We start from the raw sequence: 16,461 nt of genomic DNA, 5'->3' as shown, positions 1-16,461 counted from the left end.
CAAAGTGCTGGAATTACAGGTCTGAGCCACCGCACCCAGCCAAAAAAAATTTTTTTTAATTAGCCAGACATGGTGGTACACATCTGTAGCCCCAGCTGCATGGGAGACTGAGTCCGGAGGATCAGCTGAGCCCAGGAGCTCAAGGTTGCAGCAAGCTATGATCGCATCACTGTACTGTAGCCTGGTGACAGAGGGAGACCCTGTCTCTAAATCAATTAATCAATAAAGCACTTAGCAGAATGGCTCACAAGTAATAGGCATTCAGTAGCCACTGTTTTATTACTGTTATGGTTATTATGTTTATCTGTCATTACCCAGTGCTGTAACTGAGCTGTTAGCTTCCCAGCAATCAAAGCGAAAACAGAAACAGTTGACTGCATATTTCTCCTGTCTGTGAGGGGATATAGTGACGCCAGCTGCACCTGTAGTGAGACCTTCCATCTCAACCTGACTTCTGTCTGAGAGTCGCACCCTCTCCTTTTGAGAACTGAACTCAGGTTCAGATGTAATTAGCCAGCAGAGCCTTGGATATCTCTGCCTTTGGCTAGCTGGAAAGGTCAGTGCTAGAGCTTACAAACCTGGACCAGGAGAAGAATGTCGTGGCTGGGAATAATCTTTATAAGGTGCCTGCCTGATTGAATAGAGATGTGTCAGGAAGGCTGCAGCAGTGACTTCTTCAGAACCCAGATGGGAGCTAATGATCTCTTCCGCTTTGATGAGCACCGGGGTACTTGGAAGTCAGAACTAGGTGGCGAGTCTCAAGTTGGATTTTTGTTTGAGTGGTTTTACGTTGTGTGTATTTAGCAGTTGCTTCATGGGATTGTTGTTGTACCTGGATCTCAGGTTCAGGGAGCAATGGGAAGCATGATTTTTAGTTGGTGCTGCCGCATTCCTCGGCAGAAATTTGATGGAGAACACCTGCTCCTCTCCAAAATAAGAAACACGCCAGGAAGCTGCTGTGTATTGATCACCTACTGTGTGCCAGACTGGAACAGAGTCCATCTCATTCTTCTTCCCAGTCACATTGGAAGGTGTGGGCATTATTACACTGGCAAACAGGCGTTGCATTCTCTCTCTCTCTCTCTCTCTCTCTCTTTCTTTTTGTTTTAAGAGACGGTCTCATTCTGTCACCCAGACTGGAGTACAGTGGCACCATTGTAGCTCATTGCAGTCTCAGACTCCTGGGCTCAAACCCCTCCCACTGCAGCCTTCCAAATAGCTGGGAATACAGGCATATGCCACCACACCTGGCTAATTTTTTAATTTTTGTTGAGACAGGGCCTCACTATGTTGCCCTGGCTAGTCTCAAACTCCTGGCCTCAAGCGATCCTCCCACCTCGACCTCCCAAAGTGCTGGGATAAGACACTGCGCATGGCTTAATTTTCCTTTATTTATTTATTTATTTATTTATTTAGAGACGGAGTCTCTCTCTGTTGCCCAGGCTGGAGTGCAGTGGCATGATCTTGGCTCACTGCAACCTCCACCTCCGGAGTTCAAGCGATTCTCCTGCCTCAGCCTCCCAAGTAGCTGGGATTACAGGTGCCCACCACCATGCCCAACTAATTTTTTTGTATTTTTAGTAGAGATGGGGTTTCACCATGTTGGCCAGGCTGGTCTTGAACTCCTGGCCTCAGGTGATCCACCCACCTCAGCCTCCCAACATGCTGGGATTATAGGCTTGAGCCACTGAGCCCGGCCCTTGATTCCTCTTTTCTTGCCCGCCCGGCTTCCTTGAGGCTGGCAGCTCCAACGTGGATGCCCAGGGACAGGGCCTGCATGGATACCTGTTGAACTGCACCAAGAGAAGGATGAAGTACCATTTTCAGGTCGGGCCCTTTGCAAGTGGTATCTCATCCATCCTCACAACCAGCCTGGAGGGAGGCACACCAGAATGGTCCCTGTTTTTCAAGAGAGCAGGCACAGGGAGCCCAGGAGATTTATTCATGGTCACACAGCTTGTAATTAATGAATGGAGCCAAGGGAGGGCCCCTTACCTGTCTGACACCCACACCAGGGTTCTTTCTACTGACCCTTTATCTGTCCCTTTAATTAAAAAACAAAACAAAAAAATTGGCCAGGCACAGTGGCTCACACCTGTAATCCCAGTACTTTGGGAGGCCAAGGAAGGTGGATCATGAGGTCAGGAGTTCAAGGCCAGCCTGGCCGACATAGTGAAACCCCGTCTCTACTAAAAATGCAAAAAAAAAAAAAAAAGAAAGAAAGAAAGAAAAAAAAAAGGAAAAAAAAAATAGCTGGGCATGGTGGCAAGCACCTGTAATCCCAGCTACTCAGGAGGCTGAGGCAGGAGAATTGCTTGAACCTGGGAGGCAGAGGTTGCAGTGAGCGGAGATTGTGCCACTGCACTCCAGCCTGGGCAACAGTATGAGACTCCATCTCAATAATAATAATAATAATAATAATAAAATAGAGAAGAAGTCTCACTGTGTTGCCCAGGCTGGTCTCCGACTCCTGGGCTCAAGCAGTCCTCTCACCTCGGCCTCCCATAATGCTGTGATTCCAGGCATGAGCCGGTGCACCAGGCCCATCCCTTTAATTTAAACCCTCAACTATTAAATTAGTTGAGGGTTTACCCAAATGGCCCTGTCCTCTAGGCAGGGCTAAGCCCAGAGTCCCACGCTCAAGAATCCATCTCAGGGACTCCAGGGAGGGGCGGGCGCTCTAGGATGTGATCAGCCCCCACTCCCAGGGCACTCCCTCCCTCTCTAATGGGAATGGCATTGTAGGAAGCTCCTGGGGTAGGACCCTGCCCTGGAGATGCCCCGGGCCTTACGTGGTCACCACAGCACCACCTGGTGGCAGCTCTCTGGTGTGCAAGCCTCACAGAGGAAAAGGCCACTTCACGGCCACTTCTGCAGCCATCCGTCCTCCAATCCCAGCCCAGGGGGCGTGTCCAGAGGGTGCTTGCTGGGGAGAGTTACCAACTGCCTTTCCTTGAGGGCTTGTGCAGAACTCGGCAGCTTCTTCTATATCCTGAGAAATTTTCGTGTCGTCAGTTATATCCTTCTTGTTTTCATTTGACTTGATAAGCATTTATTAGGCACCAAATATACAAAGAGGGGAAGGACTAATATTTATCAGATACTCGCTGTGACAGGTGATTCTAGACATCATCTCACAGAACCTTCCCAATGAGAACCGGTCTCTAAAAAAATTGTTTTTAATTAGCCGTGCCTGGTAATCTGTGCCTGTAATCCCAGCAACTTGGGAGGCTGAGGTGGGAGGATCGCTTGAGCCCTGGAGTTCCAGGCTGCAGTGAGCTATGATTGCGCCACTGTACTGCAGCCTGGGTTATACAATGAGACCCTGTCTCTAACATGAATAAATAAATAAATAATGTGTTTTAAGACAGAGTCTCATTCTGTCACCCAGGACGGAGTACAGTGACATGAACAGCACCCTCTGTAGCCTCGACGCCCTCTGGGCTGAAGTGATCCCATCTCAGCACCCCCAAGTAGCTGGGACTATAGGCGTGCCTGGCTAATTTTCAAATTCTTTTTGTAGAGGTGGGGCCTTCCTACATTGCCCAGGCTGGTCTCGTGCTCCTGGCTCAAGTGATCCTGCCACCTTGGCCTCCAAAAGTGCTGGGGTTACATGCATGAGCCACTGTACCTGGCCATACTTTTTATTTTATTTATGTATGTATGTATTTATTTATTTATTTATTTTTGAGATGAAGTTTTACTCTTATTACCCAGGCTGGAGTGCAGTGGCGCGACCTGGGCTCACTGCAACCTCCACCTCCTGGGTTCAAGCGATTCTCCTCCCTGAGTTTCCCGAGTAACTGGGATTACAGGTGCCCACCACAATACCTGGCTAATTTGTGTATTTTTAGTAGAGACAGGGTTTCACCATGTTAGCCAGGCTGGTCCCAAACTCCTGGCCTCAGGTGATTCGCTCGCCTCAGCCGCCCAAAGTGGTGGAATTACAGGCGTGAGCCACAGCGCCTGGCCTAAATAATTTTTTAAAGGAGGAAACTGCTCTGGAGAAAGTAGGTTCTCAATCTAGGCCACACAGATTCCCATATATGAGCAGCTGTTTTCAATCCAGTCTTATAAAATGACTTTTCAATCCAGTCTTATAAAACCACCATGAAGAAAGTTTACAAAAACAACAAAATCAGAATTAGACCCTTAGTGCCCAGCAGAATGGTCTGAAGAAGCCCTCCCCACCCCCTAAATATGTTACAGTTTTTAAAGACATAAATTTAAACTTTGAAAATAAGTGGAAGGAACAAGACGTTGAAAAAAAAGAATAGGGAGATCTGAGAATAAATCAAATGTAACTTCTAGAAATTAAAAAAAAAGTCATTGCAATGAATACTGGATAAATTAAAGTGGTTTAGACAAAACTAAAGAGAAAAATAGTGAACTGGCTGCATGTGGTGGTTCACACCTGTAATCCCAGCACTTTAGGAGGCCAAGGCAGGTGGATCAGTTGAGGCCAGGAGTTTGAGACCACCCTGGCCAACATGGTGAAAACCTGTTTATACTAAAAATACAAAAATTAGTTGGATGTGGTGGTATGTGCCTGTAATCCCAGCTACTTGGGAGGCTGAGGCACAAGAGTCACTTGAACCTGGGAGGTAGAGGTTGCAGTGAGCTGAGATCACAGCATTGCACTCCAGTCTGGGTGACAGAGGGAGACTCTGTCTCAATAATAATAATAATGAACTGGAAGATTGACTTGAAGAAGTTAACCACAATGCATCATGGAGAGATAAAGAGATGGAAAATAGGAAAGAAATTAAGGCTTGACATTTGCTTATAGAAATGCCCAAGAAAAAGAGACTAGGGGAGAGAGATAATTTATTGGCTGAGAATTTTCCAGAATTAATCTCTGAGCTTCAAGGAGCATGTTTTTTTTGGGTTTTGTTGTTGTTGTTGTTGTTGTTGTTATTGATATTTTTTTAGAGACAGAGTCTCACTCTGTCATCCAGGCTGGGAGTGCAGTGGCACAACCATAGCTCGCTACAGCCTTGAACTCCTGGGCTCCAGCCATCCTCCTGCCTCAACCTCCTGAGTAGCTGGGACCACAGGTGCACACCACCATGCCCACCTTGATCTTGCCTAAAAGATTCTACCTGGACTCACTCCTCTAGTTCTTTATGTGGATCCTTTCTTAGCCCAGGGCTCCCAAAATCACATCCCCAAAAGTCAGCCACTTGCCAACAGCCTGGCATCATTCCCAGTGTTTTCCCTTCCTCTTCTTCTTGGGTAAAAATTTGAAGAAAGATTCATCCTGCATTAGTGTCTTCCGGGATTTAACCCGTTGCCCATTACACGTGAGCTGTCAGTATGTTGCAGTGTTTCAAACATATTGTGTACATCTGTGGTAGACTGATGGCAAAAAAATGGCCATAATGCCCACCCCTGCCTGTATCCACACACTTTACAATGTGACTTTGAAACCGCTCCAGTCAAGAAGTGTAGTCTGTTTCCCCACCCCTTGAATCTGGGCTGGCCTTGTAACTTGCATTGGCCCATAGAAGGCATAGGAAATCACATCACACCATTTTCAAACCTAGTAGGCCTCAGAAGGCCTTGCACGTGAATTCCACTCTCTCCTCGAACCTCACCATAAGATTGGTTCCAGGTTAGCTCCTGCGGGGATGAGAGACCCCACCTAGCAAAGCTAGCTCATCCCAGCCAGCCTCAGCCTAGCTGCCAGCTGGCTGCAGACACATGAGTGCCCCCAGTGGGATCAGCCATACCTGGATGATTTTAGCAGAACTGCCCGGCCAATTTGTAGGCTCATGGGACATAATCACTGATTATTTTAAGCCTCTGAGTTCTGGGATGGTTTGCCACACGCCAATAGCTAACTGACAGAAGACATGTGGCCTTCTATGTCCCTGTGTCACATTTTGATAATTCTTACAGTATTTCAAATCTTTTCACTATGACATGTGCTTACTTCAAGCCTCTGTGACACATTTGGTAATTCTCACAATATTTCAAGCCTTTTCTTTTCTTTTTTTTTTTTTGTTGAGATGGAGTCTCTCTCTGTTACCCAGGCTGGAGTGCCATGGCATGGTCTCAGCTCACTGCAACCTCTGCCTCCCAGGTTCAAGCGATTCTCCTGCCTCAGCTTCCCGAGTAGCTGGGATTACAGGCGCCTGCCACCATGCCTGGCTAATTCTTTGTATTTTTAGTAGAGACAGGGTTTCACCATGTTTGCCAGGCTGGTCTCGAACTCCTGACCTCATGATCCACCTGCCTCAGCCTCCCAAAGTGCTGGGATTACAGGTGTGAGCCACCGCACCTAGCCAAACCTTTTCATTTTTATTGTATCTGTAATGGTGATCAGTGATCTTTGATGTTACTATTGTAATTGTTTTGGGGGCACCACAAACATTGTCCATGTAAGACGGTGAACTTAGTAAATGTTGTGTGTGTGCTGATGCTCCACTAACTGGCTGTTCCCACCTTTCTCCCTCTCCTCCAGCCTTCCTATTCCCTGAGACACAGCAATATTGAAGTTAGGCCAGTTAATAACCCTACACGATGGATAGCTGGGCCCAGTGGCTTGTGCCTGTAATCCCAGCACTTTGGGTTGCAGAGGTGGGAGGATTACTTGAGCCAAGGAGTGCGAGACCAGCCTGGGACGCATGGTGAAACCCTGTCTCTACCAAAAAAATAGCAAAAAATTGGCCAGGCACAGTGGCTCATGCCTGTAATCCCAGCACTTTTGGAGGCTGATGTGGGTGGATCACCTGAGGTCGGGAGTTCAAGACCAGCCTGACCAACATGGAGAAACCCCGTCTCTATTAAAAATACAAAATTAGCCAGGCATGGTGGCTCATGCCTGTAATCCCAGCTACTCAGGAGGCTGAGGCAGGAGAATCGCTTGAACCTGAGAGGCAGAGGTTGCGGTGAGCTGAGATCACACCATTGCACTCCAGCCTGGGCAACAAGAGCAAAACTCTATCTCAAAAAAAAAAAAAAAAGCAAAAAATTAGCCCAACATGGTGGTGTGTGTCTATAATCCCAGCTTCTTGGGAGGCTGAGGTGGGAGAATCACTTGAGCCTGGGAGGTCGAGGCTGCAGTGAGCTGTGATTGCGCTGTTGCACTCCAGCCTGGGTGACAGAGCGAGACCCTGTCTGAAAAACAAATAAATAAATCTCCCTACAATGACCTCTAAGTGTTCAAGTGAAAGGAAACATCACACATTTCTCACTTTAAACCAAAAGCTAGAAATGAGTAAGCTGAGTAAGAAAGGCATGTTGAAAGCGAGACAAACCAAAAACCGGGCCTCTTGCATCAAACAGCCAAATTGTGAATGCAAAGGAAAAGCTTCTTGTAGGAAATTAAAAGTGCTGCTCCAATGATCACAGAGTGGGGGAAAATAGCACCGACAGACTTAGTTGAAGTGGGGCTGCCACAAACCTTCCATCTGTAAAGCAAGTAACGTCTGCGAAGTGCAGTAAAGCAAAACGCAATAAAATGAGGCATGCATCGTACACGTGGAATGAAACTTCTTGTTCTCTACTGGCTGACTGCCTGCAGCTTACCAGCAGCTATGTTTCTCGAAGTTCTATTGTTAACTCCAACTCATCTTTCTGATGGGAAAATTGAGTTCCTGCAGCAGGATGTGGGCCGATTGCCTAACTCTCCATCCAAAACTAGAAAGTGTGTTGTGTTTCACATGGCCCCTGTTCTTTTTCGTAGCGGTGTCTGTTCACCCACCTCTGCTTTGGCACATGTGCTAGAGATTACCAAAGCAGAAGGCCACATGCCCTTGGCCTGGTCTATACATCGGGATATTAATCTTTGAGCAAGTTCTAGCCTGCTAGTGTGTCTAGTGTCTGCTAGGGAATCAACAAAATCGGAAATGTTCACCTTCACAGGCGTGTGAGTTCTGACTTTCAGACACAATTTTGAAAGATGTCAGTTGTCAGAAGACATATATTTTGGTTCAAGGTTTTATTTGATTGCAAAGGGAAGTGGGACAGGAGAGTAGGAGGGAAAATGTGGACATAACCAAATTCTACCGTGTCACTTACTGTGTGACCTTGGACAAATTACTTGGCATGTCTGAGGCTAGGCTTCCCATCATTAAATGGAAGTGGTCATGCTTACCTCCTAGGATTGTTGGGAAGTGTAAAGGAAATTAATCGATGTATGAAGCACTTAGTCCTGAGCCTACCCTGAAATAAGCTGAGATGATGATGATAAAGAAGAGGAGGAGGAGGACGAGGATTAAGAAATGGAATTCCAGCCAGGTGTGACGGAATCCCAGCACTTTGGGAGATTGAGGCAAGCAGGTTGCTTGAACTCAGAAGTTTGATACCCACCTGGGCAACGTAGTGAGATTCCATCTCTACTAAAAATCAAAAAAAAAAAAATTGGGGCATGGTGACACAGACCTGTAGTCCCAGCTACTTGGGACGCTGAGGCAGGAGGATGGATTGAGTCTGGGAGGTTAAGGCTGCGGTGAGCTATGATCACACCACTTGCACTCTAGTCTGGGCAACAGAGCAAGACCCGATCTCAAAATATAAAAAATAAAATAAATTTTTAAAAAATAGAATTCCAGTCTGGGCCCAGTGGTTCACGCCTGTAATCCTAGCACTTTGGGAGGCCAAAGCAGGCGGCTCACCTGAGGTCGAGAGTTCAAGACCAGCCTGACCAACATGGAGAAACCCTGTCTCTACTAAAAGTACAAAATTAACTGGGCATGCTGGCGCATGCCTGTAATCCCAGCTACTCGGGAGGCTGGGGCAGGAGAATCACTTGAACCCGGGAGGCGAAGGATGCGGTGAGCCGAGATCACACCATTGCACTCCAGCCTAGGCAACAAGAGTGAAACTCTGTCTTTAAAAAAAAAAAAGAAAGAAAGAAAAGAAAAGAAAAAAAATAGAATTCCAGAGCTTTAAAAAAAAATCCCTGACAGCAAAATCTCCGGTTTCATTCCCTGCCGCTATGAAGTTAGGCCAACATTACTGCCCATGATGTTTGCAAGATAAAACCAAAGCAAAAGAGTTTGTCAATGTGCTCACAAAGATACATTTAAACATCCTGACCCTTGAGTCCCCAAATTCTTACTTGGCTGAAAATTATGTCTGCGCTGTCACCAGATACCAGCTGAAATGCGGAACAGACTGTCACTCGGTCAGCTGGCTCTTTCATCTCCATGATAGCAGACAGCAGACATTACATTTGATGTGATTTCTTTCCCTTGCATGGATTGTATCCACCAGTTGCTTTATTCTCAGACAAACCCGGCTTTAGTCCCCCTGGGGCGGGGGGAGGGGAGAAGGAGGGAAGGTCAGGCAGTGCAGATTAATTTTTAGGGTCTCCCCGCCGGGATGTTAGTAATAGCCTTATCACTTTGCATGACCAAATAAAAGAGATGGGAATCAAAGAGGAGAGATGAAGGCTTAGTCATTCCCTTAAAGAATTCATCCCAAATCCTGATATATGTCCAAACGGGCTCCTTTAAGCAATTCTTTCCAGTGTGAACCTCATTCCACTGCAGGGCTTGGGGGTACAGTCAGAGCCGCCCTTTCTCCTTTCTTGGTCCCCCCCACCCCCGCCTTCTGTGGCCTCTCTCTATGTGTCTATCATGCGCACATGCGTATCTTTGGAATGGATTTCATTTGTGTTAGTGCAGTTCATAGTGTTTCCTTCAAGGTCTCTTTTCTGGACCCGCAGTCAGGAGATAACTTTCTCCTTGGTTTCCTACCTTATCACTCGCTGCACACACGAACCCCCACCAGGAGGGAGAAAATCCTTCTTTTTTGCTTCTTGAACTTGTGATTCCTTGGTCTTTGCAGCCCAGAAGAATCTCATGATTGACAGCATGACAGGCATGTGGGAGTGAGCGGTGCTGCCTTCCCAGCTGTTTGATGAGATTTCTGAGTGGCAGCTAAAGGAGCCGGCCCTGGGACAGCAGAAAGCTCTGCGAGGGTTTGCCTCACTTTAAGGAAGCTCACCGTGTGGAAAGGGGGAAAAGACAAAGGTGAAGCTGGGACCTTCACCTGATTCCCATTGGCAAAGGCCCTGCACTGTCTGAAAGGGTTCTCTGTGGGGCTCTTTGGAAGGGCTGGCCCCACTTGGTGCATTTTAAGAATGTTTAGTTTCACAAAAAATTTAAACACAATTTTTGAGACCAAGGCTATAGTGTGAGCTGAAGTTTGCTGCTGTGACGAAGCTGTCCATTCTCAGCTCTTGGTTTTTTTTTTTAATTTTAATTTTTATTTTTAAAGCTAAGATAATTTCCAGACTTTTAGGGGTACCAAGTGGTAAAGCACCGTCTCAGGAGTCCAATGTGAGCTGCTGAAAACAGGACAAGAGCAATTCACAAGATAGAAACTGAATTATCTAAATTCTGGGGGTCTTTGACCTTTGAACTTTCTTTTTCCTCTACTGGGGATACTGTCTGGAAGCATTCAGAATGGTTCAGCATTTGGCAGTACCATCATAGGCTTCCCTTCAATAGCCTCCAAAAAACTAGGCTATCCCAAACCCCTAGAGTAGAATTGTTTACCCTTATACCAGTGATATGGTTTGGCTGTGGGTCCCCACCCAAATCTCACGTGGTGTTGTGATCCCCATGTGTTAATGCCAGGAGAGGCCTGGTGGGAGGTGATTGGTGATTGGATTATAGTGATAGATTTCCTCATGCTGTTCTCGTGATAGTGAGTGAGTTCTCACGAGATCTGGTTGCTTAAAGGTGTGACACACTTCCCCTTCACTCTCTCTCCTGCTCCACCATGGGAAGACAAGCTTGCTTCCCCTTCACCTTCCACCATGATTGTAAGTTTCCTGAGGCCTCTCAGTCATGCTTCCTGTTATGCCTGCGGAACTTGAGTCAATTAAACCTCTTTTCTTCATAAATTACCCAGTCTCAGCTAGGTCTTTCTAGCAGTGTGAAAATGGACTAATACAACCAAGAAGTCTGGGAGGGCACCTAAACCTGCATGTGGCATGTGCCCAGGCAGACTTCGAGAGGTTATATATTTTTGAGATGGAGTCTCACTCTTGTTGCCCAGGCTGGAGTACAGTGGTGCAATCTCGGCTCACTGCAACCTCCTTCTCCCAGGTTCAAGTGATTCTCCTGCCTCAGCCTCCCAGGAAGCTGGGATTACAGGCATGTGCCACCACCCCGGGATAATTTTTGTGTTTGTAATAGAGACTGGGTTTTGCCATGTTGGCCAGCCTGGTCTCAAACTGCTGGCCTCAAGCAATCCGCCCACCTTGGCCTCCCAAAGTGCTGTGAATACCGGTGTGAGCCACTGCACTCAGTTGCCAGACTCTGTAAATAGATCTTTTGCGAACTAATAGAGAGAGATCTCACTCATCACCAAGAGGAGGGCACCAAGCCATTTATGAAGGATCCACCCCCATGACCCAAACACCTCCCACCAGGCCCCACATCACATTTCAGCATGAAATCTGGAGGGGACAAACATCCAAAGCATTTCAAAGAGGGAACAGCAGGCCGGGCGCGGTGGCTCACGCCTGTAATCCCAGCACTTTGGGAGGCCGAGGCGGGTGGATCACAAGGTCAGGAGATCGAGACCATGGTGAAACCCCGTCTCTACTAAAAATAGAAAAAATTAGCCGAGCGCAGCGGCGGGCGCCTGTAGTCCCAGCTACTCGGGAGGCTGAGGCAGGAGAATGGCGTGAACCCGGGAGGCGGAGCTTGCAGTGAGCCGAGATTGCACCACTGCACTCCAGCCTGGGCAACAGAGCAAGACTCCGTCTCAAAAAAAAAAAAAAAAAAAAAAAACAAAGAGGGAACAGCAAGGCCAGTGTGGCTGGAGCAGAGAATGAAGGGAAGGTCAGGCAGGGCTTCGAGATCATTGCAATGACTTCAGCTTTGACTCCATGAGAGATGGGTCCCCTGGGAGGTTTTTAAGCACAAAGGTGACATGATCTGACTTTACTGCAGTGTAATGTATGTACCACAAGACCCACCCATTTTAAATGCACAATTTAATGACTTTTAGGAAATATACAGAGCTGTGCAATCATCACCAAACCCAATTTTAGAACATTTCCATCACCCCAAAAAGACATCTCATGCCTATGACTTACAATGTAAAGGGATCAGCTGGGCTCCTGTGTTAAAAATAGCAATAAGAGGTAGAAGCAAAGAAAGTGTTGGAAAGAGACATTTTTTTCATGGCACATGTGAATGACAATAAGTTCTAAGAGCTGAGGGTAAAGACATGACTGATGAAGCTTTTCCAGCTACTGCAGGTTTGGAACTGCCTTAATGCCAAAGTTATAATAGGATGAAAGGCCTTCAGCTCTCACAGTAAAAATAGAATATTAATAACTTAGCGAGAACTGTTTAAAAATTAGAAATGCAAGTATAAATGCTCTACATGTCTATGACTTGACTCCTGAACTTGAAGTTAATCCCTGCCCTCTTTTACATAAAAAGTCTGAATATTTCTAAAGCTATATAGGGCTCTCTTAATGCCTTGAAAATTCACAAGAAAAAAAGCTGACAGTAGCAGTAGGAATAAATCCCAAACATGTTTCAGCAAACACTCATTGTCCCTGCAGTAAAAGGGCAGTGAGGTCTTCTCATGTCCATTATTACTGAAATGTTTAAATCTCAGTTTCTTTTGTTGGTCTTGAAAACTGGGGACATTCTACGCTGAATCCACATGATGAGCTGAAGGATTTTCTGTCCCTGTGGAAGGGACTTGCTTGACACTACAAGTGGTACCTGGGCCAGATGCAGTAGCTCACTCCTGTAAATCCCAGCACTTTAGGAGGCTAAGGTGGGAGGATTACCTGAGTCCAGCAGTTTGAGACCAGCCTGGGCAACATAGCAAGACCTCATCTCTACTAAAATTTAAAAAATCAGCCAGGTGTGATGACAGACACCTGTAGTCCCAGCTACTTAGGAGGCAGAGGCAGGAGAATCACTTGAGCCTGTGAGATCGAGCCTGCAGATTGCGCCACAGCACTCCAGCCTGGGCTACAGAGGGAGACCCTGTCTCAAAAAAGAAAAATTAAAAAGTGGTACCTGAGTGAGGATTTTCCATAGTTTACCTGGAAGGCTGAATTCTTCTAGTATTATAAGGTTTTGAACCAAACAGTGGATTTTGACTTTTTTTTTTTTCCTTTCCAGCAGCTATGACACAGCCAGTATTGTCTTTTTCCTAACCTAAATAGGTTTCCCCTCCTGCACCATCCCATTCTAGGAACAGTCAGGTGGTAATGGGCTCTGACTGCCTATCCACATCTACCTTGGGTGGGTCTAAGGCAAGCTTGTCCAACCAGTGGCCTGCTGGCCACATGCCACCCAGGATGGCTTTGAATGCAGCTCAACACAAATTACTAAACTTTCTTAAAACATTCTGAGTTTTTTTGCAATTCTTTTTTTTTATTTATTTTTTATCTCATCGACTATTGTTAGTGTTAGTATATTTTTATTTATTTGTTTGCTTGTTTATTTATTTTTGAGATGGAGTCTGTCTCCATCGCCCAGGTTGGAGTACAGTAGTGCCATCTTGGCTCACTGCAATCTCCGCCTCCTGGGTTCAAGCGATTCCCCTGCCTCAGCCTCCTGAGTAGCTGGGATTACAAGCGTCCACCACCACACCTGGCTAATTTTTGTGTTTTTTGTAGAGACAGGGTTTCGCCATGTTGGCCAGGCTGGTCTCAAACTCCTGACCTCAGGTGATCCACCCACCTCGGCCTCCCAAAGTGCTGGGATTACAGGCGTGAGCCACGGTACCCGCCTAGTGTTAGTGTATTTTATGTGTGGCTCAAGACAATTCGTCTTCCAGTGTGGCCCACGGAAGCCAAAAGATTGGACACCCCTGGTCTAAGGTGGTTCTTGCCAACCGCCCTTAGCTAACACCATGCATTGCTGAGAGCCTGCCACATAGCTTATCTCCAGGTCAGCGGCCACGCAGAGAGCAAATCTTTAAAATCTAAGGGTACATCTGGGCGTGGCAGTGGTCTAAGGAGGAAAGGGGGAGAGGCCCAGCTAGGCAGCTGCCAGCCCAGCTTCAGAGATGGGTAAATGTGTTGCCAGCTTGGTTTGTCCGTGCTCAGGACTATTTTCTGGGGTTCAAACTAGGAGTCTCAGTTCAAGGTCACAGGCAGCTCCCTTTTTAGGTTTTCTGACAGCTGTCCGTGGATCCTGACTGTGGCTCACGAATGCTGCTATTACCACCGCTGGCCACAAGGGGTCCCAGCCCTGCAGGCAGCCGCACCAAGGCTCGAAAAGCAGCCCCAGACTCTGCCCGGCAGAGAAGGCGCCCTGAATGGCCGGCCCCCAGAGAAAGCTGTTGAGCTCATGGTTATCCCTGGGTCCACAACCATTTGGCACTGTGGGAGCAATGATAACCCGCATATGATCACTGTGCACGTTGTTATCGCAGACAGCAGAGAGAAAGACCCCAGGGACCAGCAGCTCTGCGTTCTGGTCCCAGGCTTATTCTGATTGGCTGAGTGACCTTGGGCAAGCCCCATCCCGTCTCTGACCCTGTTTCCTCGTTTTCCAAGGGAAATCGTGTTGATCTCTAAGGGTCTTTTCAGCAACAGCCTTGCCAACAATAAAAGCACCTGAAATATCCCTAATATCGGAGGGGTATCTGAGCCATCCTTGCTATTCACCACAAACTGTCAGCTTACTGAAGTTTTAAATTCTTCTGCCAGATTATCATTGTCCTGGAAACAAAAGGAGCAAAGTCAGAATTCTGTGCTATGGAGTCTTTTAACCTCAGAGCCAGAGGGGACCTCAGAGAGCTTGCTACTACAAGGGTTTTCAAACTCTTATCAGCCTGGAACCCTGAATTCAGACAAACTCTGACATGGAAGCCCAAATGGAACTTCGTAGGTGGTGGAGAGAGACCTGGGCTCCAACTCAGGCTGTGCTGGAACTTATTAGCCATGTGGTCTTGCAGATACTTTTGGTTTTCCTTAACTCTAAAATGGGGATAATGAGACTGGGCACGGTGGCTCTCGCCTGTAATCCCAGTACTTTGGGAGGCCAAGGCAGGTGCATCACCTGAGGTGAGGAGTTTGAGACCAGCCTAGCCAACATGGTGAAACCCCATCTCTACTAAAAAGACAAAAAAGTAGCTGGGCGTGGTGGCAGGTGCCTGTAGTCCCAGCTACTCGGGAGGCTGAGGCAGGAGAATCGCTTGAACCCGGGAGGCGGAGGTTGCAGTGAGCTGAGATCGTGCCACTGCACTCCAGCCTAGGCAACAAAGTGAGACTCCATCTCAAAATATATAAATATAAATAAATAAATAAATAAATAAATAAATAAATAAATAAAATGGGGTATTGATCCTTTGAAGGAATAGATTAAGCATATAAGAGGCTTGGCTCAGGTTCTGGACCTCGGTAGAAGCCTCCATGCCTATCCATGCATGTGTTTGCATTTGCATGTGTGTACATGCACATATGCACATGATTCACGTGTGTGCATGTGTATGTGTGTGACATTCATCTCCTCCACTGCTGTTGGAGAGTCCCTCCCAGCACCCACTGTGACCAGGGACACTGACAGCCTTTTCTGGGGTCTTTTGCCAGATTGCCAAGGGATCATCGAGGATGTCATCCTGCTGGGTGCACCTGTGGAGGGAGAAGCGAAGCACTGGGAGCCTTTCCGGAAGGTGGTGTCCGGGAGGATCATCAACGGCTACTGCAGGTCTGTCCAGACCTCGTGCCAGTGGGGAAGTAGCAATGCTTACTGAGCACTTAGCATGCACACGCTCTGTGTTGGGGACACATATTCGAGACCTAATCCCTGTCCTGGAAGATCCCAAGAACTGGCCGGGCACCGGCCCTGTTAGGAGCAGGCCCTGGTCTGTTGATCTGATCTGGGAAGCATCTCCCCAGTAGGATGATGGACAGCAGGGGGCATTCTGAGAAGATGTTTGTGTATCAGGCCTGAGAGCAGCAGGATGACAGTAGAGGCTGGGGCAGCTTGGCCTGGTTGGAGCTGGGGGAAGGGACATGGGCGAGTGGGCCACAGGGAGGTCTTTGAACGAGGTCTAAGAGGCGTCTATGTTAGTCTTTGGCAGTAGAAGGAGGGACTGGAGGGGCCTAGGCTGAGCTTTCTGAGTGCTGCCTTGGAGGAAGGGCAGGGTACTAGAACAGGAGGCATGCAGGAACCTGTACCCAAACAGGGTGACAGACCCTCCAGCCAGAGGAGGGGCCCCCTGAAGGCTGGCGGCCACAGGGCTAGAAAGGAAGCAACCCTTGTTTGAGGTTTGAGAAAGAGGACCTGCGGGGTTTCAGCCAAAGCTGTGACTCAGACTTTGGGGCAGGGGGAGGATGAAACCCAAAACTGAGCCCTCTAAGATTGGCCTGAGAAGAAGCCCTGTCCATCCAGCCTCTGGATGAAGCAAAGGTGTTTTCAGAGCAGCAATGTTTAAGGCTCATGATTTGGAAGCACGCAGGCCTGGCTTCTAACGCCCACCTTCATTTCTTCATCAGTAAAAGAGGGATACTGG

The 16,461-nt window shown here is 47.5% G+C and overlaps 1 protein-coding gene across 6 annotated transcripts in view; it reads left to right on the top strand.

The window, feature by feature from the left end:
* TMCO4 (transmembrane and coiled-coil domains 4) overlaps positions 1-16,461 on the top strand; it is a 122,440-nt gene that overhangs the window by 88,430 nt on the left and 17,549 nt on the right. For all 6 annotated transcript variants that reach the window (XM_021936768.2, XM_021936757.2, XM_031664922.1 and 3 more), the window contains exon 13: positions 15,536-15,653. In XM_021936768.2, coding sequence (XP_021792460.2) covers positions 15,536-15,653 — 118 coding nt within the window. The remainder of the gene's footprint in view (positions 1-15,535; positions 15,654-16,461) is intronic.

This window comes from Papio anubis, chromosome 1, assembly GCF_008728515.1.
Source record: "Papio anubis isolate 15944 chromosome 1, Panubis1.0, whole genome shotgun sequence".
Lineage (NCBI taxonomy): Eukaryota > Metazoa > Chordata > Mammalia > Primates > Cercopithecidae > Papio > Papio anubis.
The sequence above is the reverse complement of the archived record's forward strand: the minus strand, read 5'-3'. Positions and strand labels throughout refer to the sequence as shown.